This window comes from Neovison vison, chromosome 1 (assembly GCF_020171115.1).
Source record: "Neovison vison isolate M4711 chromosome 1, ASM_NN_V1, whole genome shotgun sequence".
NCBI lineage: Eukaryota > Metazoa > Chordata > Mammalia > Carnivora > Mustelidae > Neogale > Neogale vison.
The window spans coordinates 239,738,267-239,754,308 of record NC_058091.1 but is presented as its reverse complement, the minus strand read 5'-3'; the positions used below and the strand labels follow the sequence as shown (position 1 = coordinate 239,754,308).

Below are 16,042 nucleotides of genomic sequence, written 5' to 3'. Positions count from 1 at the left end.
TTCTCCCTCGCTCTCTGCCTACTTGTGCCCTCTATATCTCTGTCAAATAAATTTTAAAAAGAAAAAAAAAAAGACACAGGGAAATCTTAAGTCTGGAGAATATAGGCTTGTCAGACTTACCTAAGACTTGTCTCTGGCTTCCACCCAGAGTGATCTCTACTCAAAAGATGGTGTTCATTTTTTCTTACATCTAAAGTTTATAGAACTACAGAATATAAGAACCAGAAAAGGGGCGCCTGTGTGGCTCAGTTGGTTGAGCAACTGCCCTCAGCTCAGGTCATGATCCTGGAGTCCCTTGATCAAGTCTCACATCGGGTCCCCTGCTCAGCAAGGGGTCTGCCTCTCTCTCTCACCTTCCACCTCTCATCCACTCTCTCTCTCTCATTCTCTCCTCTCTTTCAAATAAATAAATAAAATCATTTAAAAAAAAAAAAAAGGACCAGAAAAGGTAATGAAAGCCAAGTAGTCCAGCCACCTTGCTTTAAAAGTAAGAAAACAGTCTGGGAGCTGGGGAGTGATTTTGCCCAGCTGCAAAGTTCAGCCTGTGACCACATTTCCTGCCGTTGAGAGCCAGTTTTTATGACCTTCTTCGATGTGCTGGACACCATGTACCAAACTGGAACTATAGAAGTGACTCAATTTCAAGCCTTGTCCTAGAAGATGTTAGAACCCAGTAGGTTTCTTCAGTCTGCTTAAATAGTTGCAACAGAACAGAGAGGGTGAAGCTTTTTCCAGGCTTTCTCTCTCATCTCACCTCACAGCGTCTAGATCCAGAAGCAAATGGCGTATTGTCGCACATTGTTCAGAATGGGTAATCTTGTAATCTGGACTGCCAACTAGCATGTATTTATAAAATTAACCGCTCTGTGTAGACACATGCAGGTGACTCTCTCACTGAATGTCCCCCAGCCAAAATTAATTTCCAAACCAGTTTCACGGTGGAGAGTTCTAAGAAAATTGGTAACTGCTTTTCCTCCTTCCCTTTAAAAGACTTTAGAGGGTTTGTCATCCTTTATTCACTTTCTAGGACACAAAGATTATAGCTGTACAGGGTAAAGGGGGTGGGTTTTGGCTTATGAAGTCACAAACGTATCCCTGTTCCAGACCTCCCCAGTGTTATTCCCATAGCTAGGACCAAAGTGAGGCATGTCTGCCCTGGGGCAGGCAGAGGACATCTGCCCTCCTATTACTCAGCTCTCCCCACTGGGCTTCCCTAGTCAGAATGCATTATGCCTCTCATGTTCTCATTCTCTAGGTTCTGTAGGTGTGTGCACCTAGAGAGTTTACAGCTCCCTTTCTCTCTCCTCTCTTGAAGTAATTAGTCCCTCAGGACCTCATTCCTCCTTAATAATCCAGAGGAACTGAGGCAGACCTGACAGAATGTTCAGTCTACCTCACAGGTTGCTCAGAGAGCTCTCTACAGGGGCAGAAGCTTGGATCTGTGCTTGTCCAGGAAAGGAGATATCACAGCTGCTAGAGCACCATTAATAAACCTGCATGAGAGCACAGACCTTAAAATAAATTAGACTGTTGGCCAGAAAATAATTTTAATGCAAAGTAGCAAGGGCCTCTCCACTTTGTCATTTTCCTTGCCCTTGCCCTTGCCCTCCAGACTCCCCCTTCCTTTGACGGTGAGTGGGTGGGAGGAGCAGGCTGTATTTCCAGAGTGGCTGCCCATATGGGAAAGAGTCTCTCATCCTGGCAGCTTACTCCTAGATCCGGAGGAGTGCTGGTGTCCTTTAGATCTTGGAGTAAGTGTGAAATAATAAAATAATTTATATGTGATTCATGCCTCTAGTACTCCCATCACCTTCCTCTTTATAGTCACGGGGCAGCTTGATCATCCTTGGACCCATGGGGACCCGACATTGCTTCTAAAGAACCTGCAAAATAAATACATCGTGAGAAAGCGTGAACTTCTCAGGAGTGGTGGGCTAGGGAAAAGGAGAGCAGGCCTGCATCTTAGAATGTATCTCTCTTCTGGTTAAGGAACTAGAACCTGAAGGTAAGAGAAGGAGAGAGAAGGGAGGAAGGAACCAGGAAAAATGTACCTTCTCTGCTGTGGGATATCCTTTGCTGTTATTCATGTTGATATTCTTCATGGAGATCAGGGTGATGCTGTCTTTCTCTCCATTGGCTGTGGAGCAGCTAGGGGTAGGAAAGGAACATGGGTTGTAACTTGGAGGAGCAGGAGTGCGATGGGGTGGTCAGGGAACTGTGGGGTCACGTGTTGGAACTTCGACCTTTGTTTCGATAAACCTGTATTTTGGTGATGGGCCCTAATGAAATGGGCATGTGCTTGGAAGCCCAAAAAACTTGTATCTAAATCTTAGTTTTACTACTTGCTACTTGTTTGATCTTGACCAAGTTACAATGTCTCCAAGTCTCAATTTTTTCAAATGTACAGAATGAAGTATATCTGCATTGAAGAATTGCTGTAAGGATTTGAGATAATATTAGAAAATATCTACCATAGTGCCTGGCATGTACAAGATGTTCCTAAATAAGTGTTTTCTTATTTAAAGGGGTATCTAGAGAGGCGCCTGGGTGGCTCAGTTGGTTAAGCATCTGACTGTTGGTTTCAGCTCAGGTCGTGATCTCAGGGTCACGAGATCTGGCCCCACGTTGGGTTCTGCGCTTAGTGCAGAGTCTGCTTATGTTTCTCTCTCCCTCTTCCTCTGCCCTTATCCCCTCCTCTCTTTCCTTCTCTAAAATTAATCAATAAAATCTTTAAAAAAAGATTATTAGAATCTGAATTACATATTAAATATATGTATTCTATATATATAGTTATATATAGATATAGAATCTATCTATATAGAATCTATCTATCTATCTATCTATCTGTAAAATAATCTGAATTATATTAGAATCTGAATTCCTACACTTTTCATGAGGGGGTTATAGAGGCTTAGCCCTTAGGCTGAAGAGTTCCAGTTCATCTCCTGTCTCCTGATTGTTTCATTTTAGCGTCACTCCTGTCCTGCCCATCCCTTGCCTTGGCCTCAGTGGTGGCTGTCAATCAATATTCCATGCATGCTTGTGTGAACATCCATGTAGAAGGCAGGAAATATCAGTTCTTTTTCTTTTTTTTTAATATTTCATTTATTTATGTTAGAGAGAGAGAGAGAGAGAGCAGGGGGAGGGGCAGAGGGAGAGGGAGAGAGAGAGAATCTCAAGTCAGCTCCACACTGAATGCAGAGCCTGACACTGGGCTTGATCTCATGACCATGACCTGAGCTGAAATCCAGAGCTGGATGCCCAAATGCCTGAATCACCCAGGCACCCCAGGAAGTTTCAGTTCTCTCTTGGAGTGGGGGACTGAGAGGTCAGATAGATGATTCCTCCATTATACCTCTGACAGTCTTACCTTTCAGATATCCCCGAACTCCCAGGCTTCTGGGGATCTGTAAAATAGTCAAAGGCACAGATTGGGGATCACATGCTATAACTCAGAGGACCAACCCGTCCCTCAAAGCCCACCCAAGTGGACTACCCTCCCATCTCATCAGTGGTGCTTATGTGCCATGCTTTTCCTACACTCCAGTCCCAAAATGCATCTCTTGTTCTCTTATTAAAGAGGGGCAAAGGGGGCCCTGAGTGGCAAGGATGTACCTTCAGACTCTTTGTTCTTCCGACACTTAAACCTTAGACTGACCACACTGACTAAGACGATCACCACAACCACCAGGATGACAATGAAGCTGATAACACCTGAGCAGGGAAAAGGTCAGGGTAAAGGAGAGGCAAAGGAAGGGTCAAAAGGGGGCAAGAGGAGTCCAAATTCCCTTCCCAGCTAAGTGCTCTGTAGGTAGGCTCTGAGAGCAAAGTGAATTCCCCTTCTCTGATGAATGAATGAGCTCTCAGCCCACTACCCCTGGCCAGAGTGAGCTCCACAGCTGCCTCACCCCCCAAGAAGAACATGGAACCCAGCAGAGCCCAGAATTGCTGACTGGAGGGCCCATGGAGGCTCCTTCCTACCAGGGCCTCCTTTATCAGCCATGCCCTCCTAGAACAAATAGGTGGGATTTACACTTGTGTTTCCAGACCCAGAGTCCAAGTTAGTTCATGGATGGGGTCTCCTGCCACTCTCCCCACCTTGTCTCTCTTACCAAATGCAGCCACAGTGAGCACCGTCTCTGATGTGGGACTGGGCAGGACGGACAAGTCTTCTTTGGTCCTCAGGCTCATGGTGGTTGATATGGGAGTAGTGTCTGAAATGGAATGGGGATGGGTGCATTAGTGATGGGACTGGGAGGCCTGCCAGAGGAGAGAGCTAGCTCCCCTCCCACTTTCCCAGGTAAAGAACTCAGAAGGAGCCCATGCCCTACAAAAAAGACTTCCTCCTGCCACTCATACCAGATCTCGTGAGGATGGAGGTCGGACTGGGTAACATAACATGGGATAAGGTGATTGCCCTGCTGGTTGCTCATATTACTAGCTGCAGGGGACTCCGGAAAGTTCAGGATGCCTCCCCTGTTACTCTCTTCCCACCATCCCTTTGGGACCCATTTGTGCTTCAGAGATAGGGAGCCAGACTGGGCAAGGTAGAGCCCTCTGTATTTTGCCAACGGTTGAAGCAAGAGGAAAAAAAGCGCACTGGAGGTTTATCCCCAGGCACTCATTTAATAAGGCAGGCTGCTGGTTAAGGGGCACAAGTTTCTGGTCCTCTTAAAAAATAGTACGATCAGGGCACCTGGATGGCTCAGTTGTTAAGCATCTGCCTTCAGCTCAGGTCAAGATCCTGGGTTCCTGAGATTAAGCCCCACATCAGGCTCCCTGATCAGTGGAAAGCCTGCTTCTCCCCCTCCCACTCCCCTGCTTGTGTTACTTCTCTTTCTGTCTCTCTCTCTGTCAGATACATAAATAAAATCTTTTTTAAAAAGTAGTATGATCACCCATCTCTTCTCCCCTTTGACTCTCCTTTTTTTTTTTTTAAGCTTTTATTTTAAAGTAATCTCTACACCCAACATGGAGCTTGAACTTGTAGCCCTGAGATCAAGAGTCACAGCTCCAGCAGCTGAGTCAGCCAGGCGCCCCCTCTTCCACTCATTGTACTGCTGGTCTGATCGCTGTCCATTTCCTTATCCATCCCTGCACTGCCAAATAAATCTGTGAGTATAAAAAAAATCCCAGAGCCAAGGGGTAGGATGAAAGACAGGGTCAGGGTGCTCTTCATTGAGAACACAGACAGGACAGCAGGGCTACGACGGAGGTGTCCGTCCCCTCCCAGCTCTTGCCCCACACTGGCGTGTGAGGTCAGCCTGCCCAGAAGAGCATGGAGCCCTGGCCGAAGGCTTTTTGCCTCCCTTTCCATCATTTTGGGTTCTACCTCTCCCTTTTCCCTCCATGCCTTCATCAGTCCTGAGTCCCGGCTCCTTTTGCCTTCATTGTGACCAGGCCCAAGGCTGTGTCTCTAATTCCCACCAAACCTCTCTCATCCCCAAACCAAGCTGCCACTGATGTGGCTCCTGGCCCTGTGAGGACTCCTTGTGGGGCAGAACCTGAGCATCCTGAAGAGGTGGAGAAGGACCCCAACCAGACATGACCCAGTGCTCCTGACCCTCAGCCCCAGGTACTCACCAAGTCCTGCTGTGGACGTCTGTGCCTGGGACTGACCGTCCACGGTGCTGGTGCTTGGTGTCACAGGCTTACTGGTCACCATGAGGACCTGTGAGGCCTTGTCCTGAGCTGCTGTGGAGTAAGAAGCGTGGGTGGGCCTGCTCAGGTCCTCAGCCAGAGTGTACAAGGGTCCCTCTTCAGCCCCAAACCTTCCTTTTCTTTACTGCTTTCAATTCCAGAAGAAGCCATCCTTTCTTTTTAACTTTGGGCCTTTACCTATAGGGTTCTGTCTGCCTGAAATCTACCCTACCACCCTCCACCCCACAGTCCTCATCTGCTTAACTCCGTCTTGGACCTCCACTTCCAAGGTCACTCACTCTAGCATGTCTTCCCTGGCCCCCGAGTCGGAAGTGGCCTACGTCCAAGTCTGTCTCGGCCCTTGCAGCACGTTCTGCTGTGCTCATCACAGCCCTTTCCCCCTGCTTTGTAGCTGGCCACATGAGGTCCTATTTACTTGTCTGCTCCCCACCAGTCTGTATTCTCCTGTAGGGCAGCAACTGTGTGTGCTTCCTCACTGGGCCTTCCCCAGAAGGCATCTGGATCCGAGCCTCAGAGTACCTTGGGTCCTAGTGCTGGCTAGAGAGCTTGGGCTGCTGGAATCTGAGGAAAGACTCTTTCCTGCAAGGACAGAGAAAGGAGGAGGTTGGGGGGGTGCAGATTGGGTGATACCACACTCCCTTACCCAGCTGAGAACCCTTGGGCTCCAAGCAGATCCAAAGGGCTGCGTGGGGGTTTGGGCGGGAAGCTGGGCTGGGGCAGGAAGCAGCCCTTCTGCAGCCACACTCACTCACCTATGTTGGAAGAAAGTGGCTCTGTGGTCCGACTTGGGTTGCTAAAGTTTCCTGAAACAAATCATTTGAGGCTGTTGCTCTGTCTCCCTGTCTTCTTCCCCATAGCTGGAGTTTTCTAATCTTTCTCCCTGCCCCACCCCCCAACCTCCAGCCATTCATCCGTCTCCTCTTTTGAGGCACATTAGCCTAGGTCAAGCTGAAATAGTCCCCAGAGGAGCTCAGCCTTCCATGTCCTAAGAGCTCGGGCCCCACCCCCAGTCACCTGAGATCTGTGCTCCTCTTGCCCTAAGTGGCCAGGCCTCAGTGCTAGAGTAGGTCCCGTGTGTTTGGTCTTACCCTGAGGGTGAGATGTCTGGATTGCCCTGGGCTGGGAGTGGTGGCCTGCAAGAGAGAGCAGAACACTTTGACTAGCTTGGCAAGACTCTTGCCCAGCTCTGAGCCCACAGCAGAACCCAGTCTTTCCAAGCCTTCTGTGCTGGAAGGCAGGCACACTTGGCAGAGGGCTGGAGGATGTGGCTCTGGTTCACAGGCCTAGCTTCCTCTGAAACCATAACTCAATAGTACCATCACCCCCACCTCAAGTTCAGTGTCCCAGAACACTTTTTTGTCTCTTTAATGCCACGTGGGTTCTTTTTTTTTTTTTTTTTAAAGATTTTATTTATTTATTTGACAGAGAGAGATCACAAGCAGGCAGAGAGGCAGGCAGAGAGAGAGGAGGAAGCAGGCTCCCTGCTGAGCAGAGAGCCCGATGCGGGCCTCGATCCCAGGACCCTGAGATCATGACCTGAGCCGAAGGCAGCGGCTTAACCCACTGAGCCACCCAGGCGCCCTGCCACGTGGGTTCTAAGCCAAGCTGATAGGAGGTCAGGGGAAGGTTATTTCAAACCAGTGATTTGTCCAAGAACAGAGGGCCAGTGACCTGTGATGTCTGGTTAAGGACCTAGGACTTGAGATTCTTGCTTTCCTACCATTGAGCCATCCATTTCTCCCTGTGAATATTGTCATCTTGGTCCTGCCCCCAAGGGAAGGGGATGGAAAGAATAATGTGGTGAATAAAATGAGGTTAGGGAGTGGGGTTGGTATCTGGGCTGTCTCTCTGCCCCTAACCCAGTAGGAAGGAAGAGCACACACAGGAAGTGAGTTCTGAGGTATATATAAAGGCCAAGGAAGCTCTAGAACACGTGGCTAATTTTACCTTCACAGGCAGAGGCTACTTCAGAAACGGCCGTTGTTGGCCAAAGCCAGGGAGGAGCCAGTTACCAGGAGGCCCCAGTCAGAAGCCCTCATTGGCTTTTTGGTTTGTACACGTGTATGCCTGCGGGCCTCTGTGCCGCTGTGTATGTGTGTTTTTGTGCCCCTCTTTGCGTCCCCTGTGTGTGTTGGACCTGAAAGGTCAGGTTGTGTTTGCTCATTTTCCACAATGAAATCATTCTTGAAACCTGTGAACAATGTGAAATGAAAACAACGTGGGGAAGTGGACCCGCCCAGCCTGGTTCCCGTCTCTCTGCCTCAGCAGGGACTGCAGCTTCTGGCCTGGCCCTTGGGCTCCCAGGCCCCCTGTCGCAGGGAAGTCCCAAGCCTGGGGCAGGGTGAGTGGAGGCGGCTGCCGGCCAGAGCCCTCCCAGCCTGTGGCAGCCTGCCGGTCTGTTTATTTTCCTTAGCCACTGCCTTCCTCCGTGGGGCTATCACTTGGACGGTGGGGATTTAATGGTTTCCAAGCCCAAACTTGCCCAAAGCCTGGCTGTGTTTTTCCAGGTCACCAGTCTCTGGTAGTACCCTCCCTCCTTGGGTGGGCGTAGGAGGGGGATTAACTCTCCTAGGTGCCTGAGGCTGGAGAGAACTCTACCAGCTGAAAATGACCCTGGAAGAACACCTTTCAGGGCACATCCTGAAAACAGCCGTCAGCTACTGATCCAGCGTGTTTTAAGTTCTGTCTGATCTCTGTCAGGTCGTAATGTTAGCTTTTAGTGGGTGGCCACAGTACACTGCCTTCCCGCAGATGTGGGAAAACTAGGGGCTTGGAAGGAGTTCCAGAGTCACAGATTCCAAGTTCAAGTACCCTGATCTCTGTCTTCTGACCCTGTCTCCCTACCAGCACTTTCTGTCACCAGTGGATTCCTCTGTGAGTAGAGGAGGGACTTTGGGGACACGTGTTTCTGCAGGCCAGGGTGCCTCTGACCACTGGGCATACAGACAGCCCAAGAACCAAGGGCCGCAGAGATTTCTGATTTTCCCATCTCTTCTCTCTAATCCCTACCTGCTTCATGACCTTCCAGCCTCTCCCTTCTTCCTCTCTACCACCCCTGTCCCTTATTTTCTTCAGCAGCATAATTTAATAGTCAAAAAATCGTAGCTTTTGGAGTCTGACAGGTGTGAGTTCAAGCCCAGACTCCACCACTTCCTCTCTGACCTAGGCCTGTTTTCTCTTCTTTAAAACTCAAATGACTTTCATACCTCATAAGTGATTGTGAGGATAAGAAAATTCATATAAAGCACTTAACCCAGTGTCTGACAGACAGTCCATGCTCAATAAATACTGGACATTTTTAGTTTTGCACTGTTCCCTCCAACCCTCCAAGTCTCTGTGTATCAACGTCAAGTCGCCTTGTGGGCCTGATTAGTCTCCCAATGGTTCCCTCAAGGGAAATAATAAGTGTACTGAGATTTTGAGATGAGAGATGAGGTAATTCAAGGGGTGAGCATGGCTTATGTAGAGTTTACACAGGATGTTTTGAGCCCTCCCACTTCCTGGGGCACTGCCTCCTCAGGAGTCTAGCCGTTTAATCTCCTCCTCTGCCACTTCTATGGTTTCTACAAGAGTTTAGTCCTGCAGCCCCAGACCAAATGTGTGACTCTGTCCTCTGGGGATGTGGGGCTGGGGGTGGGGGAGCAATCAGTCTTACTCCAAGCCCATGGGCTTCTAGAGAAAAATCTGACCTCTTCAGGGGAGGGAATACTGGAACTCAGGCTTCCCACCCCCTACCAGGGGAGAGCCATCCTCTCTCCCCGTCCAAGCACTTTGCACTTTTTTGCACTCTTTTCTGCTGCTCTGAGAACAGGCTCATAAGTCTGCAACAGAGGACGGCTGGAGAGTGAGGTGGGGGTGGGGAAGGGATGACCAAAGGGAAGTCGCTACCCTGTGAGTCAGAATCTCCTGGATTTCTCATGGTTCCCAGCAACTGCTCCCTAATTAGGGGACCCCTTCTGAGCTGCTTCACCCCTCATGGGCTAGCAGAAGGCAGTCTCAAGGTGTTGTTTCCAGTCATCTCCTCTGGCTATTTTCTCACCCAGGCCACCACTGGGCGAGGATGCTGTGTACATCCTCTCTGGTAAATAGTTCTTTGTATCTAACCTGAGTCCCTCTTGCTGTGATTTGAGCTTCAAGTCAACATTTGGAATGCCCATGTTGTTACTTCTTATATGAAAAAGAGTAAGGATCACCTGTAAAGCCCAAAATGCAGACAATTGTATGCTAGAACACCCTGGAAGGAGCTTTCTGGCCTCAGTCTCACACCAAGAGAGTCGCTTCCCCACATTTCAGGAGACCAGCCTCTGTGGGTGCCCCAGTTCATCCTGGAAATTTTCTCACAAAAGGGTTTCACCATACCTCGACTTTGCGTTTGCTCGGTACTGACCACCCCCCCCCACCCCCCACCCCCCCCTCCCCCGCCACAAGCCGCCAATTCAACTGGTTCCCTTCATGAGAAAGCTCTGGAATTTCCCTGGGGCATGGGCCTGGATGGAGAGCATGTGCCTCGGTCGGTCCGTGGTGAAGGATGGACAGGTGCCCAGGACTGCCAGCGGCTGGAGAGGGGCTGCTGGAGCGGAGGGGCGAGTGCCTCTTACCTTGGAGTAGGAGGATGCCGAGGATGGCCCAGCACAGCTGTGTGGCTCTGACGGTGCCCATGTCAGCGGGGTCTGTGGCGGCCAGGCAGCTGCTCCACGATGGCTCTGTCCATAGTGGAGAAGAGAGAGGGAGTGCTGGGGCGGGGTGTCGGGTGGGGGCTGGCTCTCCAGGAGCTTCCTGTCAAAGAATAGAAGGAAACAGATTGGGCCTGGCTCCAGGGGCCCTGCTCAGCCCAGCAGGCCCAGATGAGGATGTAAGGCTGGAGCAGCCGTGACCATGCCCGGAGCTCTGCCTGGCCTGGGCTAGAGCCACTGTGGTGTCTGTCCTCCAGGGCCTTTCGACAAAGATCAGTGATGGCCGAGAGGCTCCAGGCCCCCTCTCTTCCCCTCTGAGGGGCCATCAGGTCCCTCCACACACAGTCTGGAGGCTTTTGGAGGTTTTCCTGGAGTCGAACTCCAGTCCGTCCCTGTACTCTTTCAGACCAGGTCCCCGTCGCCCATGACTGAATCTTGAAGCTCAGCCCACCAGCCACCCATGCTCAGGAGACGTTGAATGCTTCCCTTTCCTCTCCCTCCTCGGGGCTCCCCATGCAGATGGGATGCCCAGCACCTTTCATGGAGGCCTTACAAACATTGTCCTTCTTCTTTTTAAGGTTTTATTTTTAAGTAATTTCTACCACCAATGTGGGTCTCCATCTCAGAAGCCTGAGATCAAGAGTCGCTTGCTCCCCTGATGGAGCCAGCCAGGTGCCCCTCTGGTTGTTCTGAATAGTTCTTCATGTTAATGGAGCTGCATTCCCTCCCAAGGCTCTAGGGAAGTATCTGTTCCTTGCCTCTTCCAGCTTCCAGCAGCTGTTAGACATTCCTTGGCTTGTAGCCACATCACTTCAGTCTCTGCCTCCATCTTCACATCACCTTCTCCTTTGTGTGCCTCTTATAAAGACACTTGTCATTGAATCTCATGACCATCTGGATAATCCTGAATGACCTCCTCATCCCAAATCCTTAACTTAGTTACATCTGCGAAGACTGTTTTTCCATGGGAGGTAGTATTCCCAGGTTCTGGGGACTAAGATAACGATGTATTTTTGTGGGGTTACCATTCAGGCACTATGGCTAGCTTTCTCCCACTTTAAAGTTCCTCTTTTCACCTTTGTAATTATGTAAATACTACATATTACAATCGTTATTATTTTGATGCACAAATTGTCCCCATTTAGGTCATTGGGGATCTGGTTGACATGGTTCCATCATTCTTTGAGCACTTTCTTACTTTCTGGAATAACAAGATGTTCCATGTTCATCCTGTGCCCAACCTTGGCACTGGCTATTTCTCCAAGGAGCCCTAGTTATAAATGGTATTTAGAAACTGAGATCCAGTCAGTAGGTGTGCTCAGTGCTACTCAGGGGTAGCCTCTCTAAGGCCTCTCTCTCTCTCTTTTAAGATTTTTAAAAACCTGGGTGCCTGGGGGGCTCAGTGGGTTAAGCCTCTGCCTTTGGCTCAGGTCATGATCTCAGGGTCCTGGGATGGAGCCCCACATCAGGTTCTCTGCTCAGCGGGGGGCCTGCTCCCCCCCCCACTCCCTGCCTGCCTCTCTGCCTACTTGTGATCTCTGTCTGTCAAAATAAATAAATAAAATCTTAAAAAAAAAAACCCTTTATTTATATATTTTAGAGAGTGGGGGGTGGGTAGAGGAGCAGAGGGAGAGGGACAAACAGACTTTGTGCTGAGCCATAGCGCCCCATGCAGGGCTCGATCCTATGACCCTGAGATCATGACCTGAGACAAAAATCAAGGGTTGGAGGCTTAACCATCTGAACTACCCAGGCACCCCTCCAAGGCCCTTCTCTTAAATCTGGCTCTCCCCGAGTTTATTCGATCACTCGCCTTGTAACTAACCTCCCATCTCAGCGCCACCCTCCCTTCAAGGATACCTTCTACTCAGGCTTTGACCCTTCACTCTGGGCCCTTCCTATGCCTCCGGGGCTCTAACACCCTTCTCTGTGACTACCTCCCACCTCCACGGGCACGTTGCCTCACTTGTTCTGCCTCACCTTTGGGACTGGATTATTCCAGAAGTAAAGGGAAAACAAGAGAAGGAAGAGCTTTCCCTTTATTTTCAAATCATAAGCATTTCCTGCTGGCTCACAGTCTTCATCACAATTGTATTTTTTTTCACATTTTATTTATCTATTTATTTTAGAGAGAGAGTATGCATGTCGGGGGAGTGGTGGGAGGAGGGAGGGAGAGAGACTGGCTGACTTCACGCTGAGTGCAGAGCTGGATCCCATGACCCCAAGATCATGACCTGAGCCAAAACCAAGAGTCAGATGCTCAACCCACTGAGCCACCCAGGTACCCCTCATTGTGATCATTTTTAATGGCAATGTATTTACTGTTTTGTGGTCTGTTTAACCACTTCCCTGTTTTTAAACGTTTAAGGTGCTTCTGGTTTTTCTTTTTATTACAGATACTGCTGTAGACAGCTACAGGCTTCGTTTTAGCCATTCTAATAAATATTTAGTTTTTTATTGTGTTTTTAATTTTCTTTTTCTATTACTTTTTAAAGATTCTATTTATTTGAGAGACAGAAAGACACAGAGAGAGAGTGAACCACAGGTGCCCCTATTGTGTGTGTGTGTTTTTTTAAGATTTTATTTATTTATTTGACAGACAGAGATTACAAGTAGTCAGAGAGGCAGTCAGAGAGAGAGGGAGAAGCAGGCTCCCTGCTGAGCAGAGAGCCTGATGCGGGGCTCGACCGTAGGACCCTGAGATCATGACCTGAGCTGAAGGCAGAGGCTTTAACTGACTGAGCCACCCAGGTGTCCCTATTGTGTTGTTTTTTTTTTTTTTTAAGAGCTTTATTGAGATATAATTCACATGCTGCTAAAGGCTGAAGGTTTGTGTCCCCTCAAAATTCATATTAAAATCCTAACTTCCAAGGTGATGGTATTAAGAGGTGGGGCCTTTGGGAGACGATTAGGTCATAAGGGTGGAGCCTTCCTGAACAGGAAGCGTGCCCTTATAAAAGAGACTCTAGAGAGCTAGCTTGTCCCTCTGAGCCTCAAGAGGACACAGTGAGAAGGCACCATCTATGAGTCAGGAAGTGGGATCTTTTTTTTTTTTTTTTAAAGATTTTATTTATTTATTTGACAGAGAGAAATCACAAGTAGATGGAGAGGCAGGCAGAGAGAGAGAGAGGGAAGCAGGCTCCCCGCTGAGCAGAGAGCCCGATGTGGGACTCGATCCCAGGACCCTGAGATCATGACCTGAGCCGAAGGCAGCGGCTTAACCCACTGAGCCACCCAGGCGCCCCAGGAAGTGGGATCTTGATGGACACTAAATCTGCTGTCATCTTGATCTCGAACCTCCCAGCCTCCAGAACTGTGGGAAATAGATTTCTGTTGTTTATAAGCCACCCAGTGTATGGTATTTTGGTATAGCAACCTGACCACCCTAAGACGCATACTGTACAATTTACCCATTTAAACTGTACAGTTCTGTGGCTTTTAATATTATTCAGAGACTTGTGCAACCAGCACCATGACCAATTTTAGAACATTTTCATTACCCGACAAAGAAATCCGACACCCATTATAGAACTATAGCTTTTAATAAGAAGACTGGAAATCGGATGTGGTGGAGATGGGTAGCCCTTGCTCTCGGCCTGCTTCCAGTGATGCAGAACTTAAGATGAACCCCAAAAGGCAGCCAGGTTAGGGATGTCCCCTATCCTGGCAACCTTCTGCTGGCTTGCTCAGAACATCCACACAATTCCCTCTCCTTCAGCTTCAGCAGCAGACTCCTAACCATGGCTTCCTTCAGTGAGGACAGGAGGGAGGAAGGGCTGCTCCTTGCTTCCCCTAGGCAACAAGGCCACTTCCGCCTCCACCGGGGAGCTGGAAAAGAGAAATGACCCCAGTGTACGAAACTGGGTCAGGGTTCTCCTGCCCGGAGAGGTGACGGTGGGGAGGACCCCAGAGTCTTTCTATTTGTGGTTCCAGTGCTCAAATGTTGAGAGCCAGGACTTTTCTTCTCTGAAATAAGAGCAGATTCTTGATCATTTTAGAACCTGAACCTGAGAGGTTCCATTACAACACAAAGCCAAAAAGAAACAGAGGGAGTAAGTCACTGAACACCTGTCGTGGCTGAGAACTGCCATCCCCATAGGTGCAAGGTAACGGTTTACAAAACTCCAGGACTCACGACAGGATGGGGGTGGGAGGATGCTTCCAGTTTCCAATTCTATTCAGCAACCTTTGTCCAGTACCTGCTGTGTAGTACCAGGCACTGTGATGGACTCTGGGACAAAGACAGGAAGCCCTGATGGAGCTCAGAGGCTAGGAGGAAAAAAGGGCCCCCATACACCTGTATATCAAAGTGTGACAAATGTCAGGAACAAGGGAAGAAACATACCAGTGTAGGGTTGAAGGAAAAGAAAGAAAGCTACATCAGTAGAGTGTGCTGAAGACTACATTCTTGGCAGAGGTGGAGCTTGAACCAAAGCCACAAAAGATGGTTAAAGTTTAGATGGTGGGAATGGGGGAAGTGCAGCTCCCAACACTGAGCTTAGTGATGGACAAGTTAAGGAAGGCTGAAACAATGGTCTAGTCCCAAAAGCTCCCCCTTATCCTTTCTCAGGCCTTTTAGGAAGTAGAGCCAAGACTGATGAGGGAGGGAAAGGGGAGATGAGCCCTCAGCAGGATCAGGAATTGGGCTTTTTGACTCAGGGACTAGAGCCTCAGTGGTGGTGCCTATGGGAGCAATGGGACATGTGTCTTAAGGGGGCAGGAACCAAAGAGCAGAGGCTGAAGCTCTGGCCTGTGACAGAGCCCATATTCCCTCTGGCTGAAGGCTAAATGAACCCATATGGGACATCCAGAGCCTTGGAGGCACCAGTAGGGAGTTAGCCTCCTAGCTGGCTTCAAGGTCAGCCAACCACTTGTCTCACTCAGTTGCCGGGTCAGGCCAGCGGCCCAGTGACCTCGGGTTCAGTGAGCTGGCAGATCTGAGGTCTCTGAATGTCGGAGTGTGGAACAGCTTGGCTGAAGGACAAGGAATCAGGAGGCACCATCTTGCCTCCTGAGATCAAACTACTGGGTGAAGGGAATTCCCAGGGGTCTCCTGGTCTTCAGACTGGAATGGAGGGCGGTACAAGCACAGCAAGGGACAGAATGAAGGGTGGAGTTAGTTGAGGTAAAAAATTACCCTTTATGAACTCTCCAGATGGACACTTTTTAAAAAAGGCTTTATTTTTAAGTAATCTCTACACCCAACGTGGGGCTACAACCCCGAGGTCAAGAGTCGCTTGCTATATGGACAGAATCTGCCAGATGCCCCTGGTGGGCACTCTTCATGACTTGGACACATTGAAGCCCACACATTCTCAGAATGAAGTTACATTCAGACAGATGCAAAGAGACGTGTAGAATTCATATTTGTAAAAACCAAAGAAGAAAAAGTCCAATGAGAAAAAAGAAATACCTTGCACAGCAATAATAAACATCAAATTCAACAACATGGTTACCCATGGGGTAAGAAGGAGGGGAGAGGTCAAGAAGTGGGGCTTCTTTTTTATTTGCAATATTTTGGTTCTTAAAAAATTTTGAAATAAACATGACAAACTGTTAAGATGGACAGAGCTGGTGGTTGGACCAAGGGATTTAGTATATTATAGTTTACTTCCAGTGTGTTTGAGATATTGCATTTAAAAAAAGAATCGAAGAGGGAAGCCTGGGTGGCTCAGTTGGTTAAGCAGCTGCCTTTGGCTCAGGTCATG

General features: G+C 49.0%; 1 protein-coding gene across 2 annotated transcripts; it reads right to left on the bottom strand.

The window, feature by feature from the left end:
- Positions 1-1,530: 1,530 nt before the first annotated feature.
- ECSCR (endothelial cell surface expressed chemotaxis and apoptosis regulator) lies at positions 1,531-10,404 on the bottom strand. 2 transcript variants are annotated; one of them, XM_044226401.1, is made up of 10 exons: positions 10,260-10,404; positions 6,750-6,794; positions 6,414-6,464; positions 6,181-6,240; positions 5,584-5,694; positions 4,113-4,214; positions 3,616-3,714; positions 3,371-3,407; positions 2,052-2,148; positions 1,531-1,883 (listed from the first exon to the last, which is right to left on the bottom strand). In XM_044226401.1, exons 1-10 carry the CDS (start codon positions 10,318-10,320, stop codon positions 1,875-1,877), a joined length of 672 nt encoding a protein of 223 aa, XP_044082336.1. In that variant the 5' UTR covers positions 10,321-10,404; the 3' UTR covers positions 1,531-1,874. The 2 variants fall into 2 exon arrangements, with proteins under 2 accessions (XP_044082336.1, XP_044082339.1); XM_044226404.1 differs by having other exon boundaries at positions 5,584-5,691.
- Positions 10,405-16,042: the final 5,638 nt, after the last annotated feature.

Excerpts from the sequence above, each read along its gene's own strand:
- ECSCR (XM_044226401.1), bottom strand. The coding sequence starts at position 10,320 with ATGGGCACCGTCAGAGCCACACAGCTGTGCTGGGCCATCCTCGGCATC. Across the intron at positions 4,215-5,583 it reads GACGTCCACAGCAGGACTTG|ACACTACTCCCATATCAACC; the intron begins GTGAGTACCTGG and ends ATTCCATTTCAG. Across the intron at positions 2,149-3,370 it reads AGTTCGGGGATATCTGAAAG|CTGCTCCACAGCCAATGGAG; the intron begins GTAAGACTGTCA and ends TCCTACCCCTAG.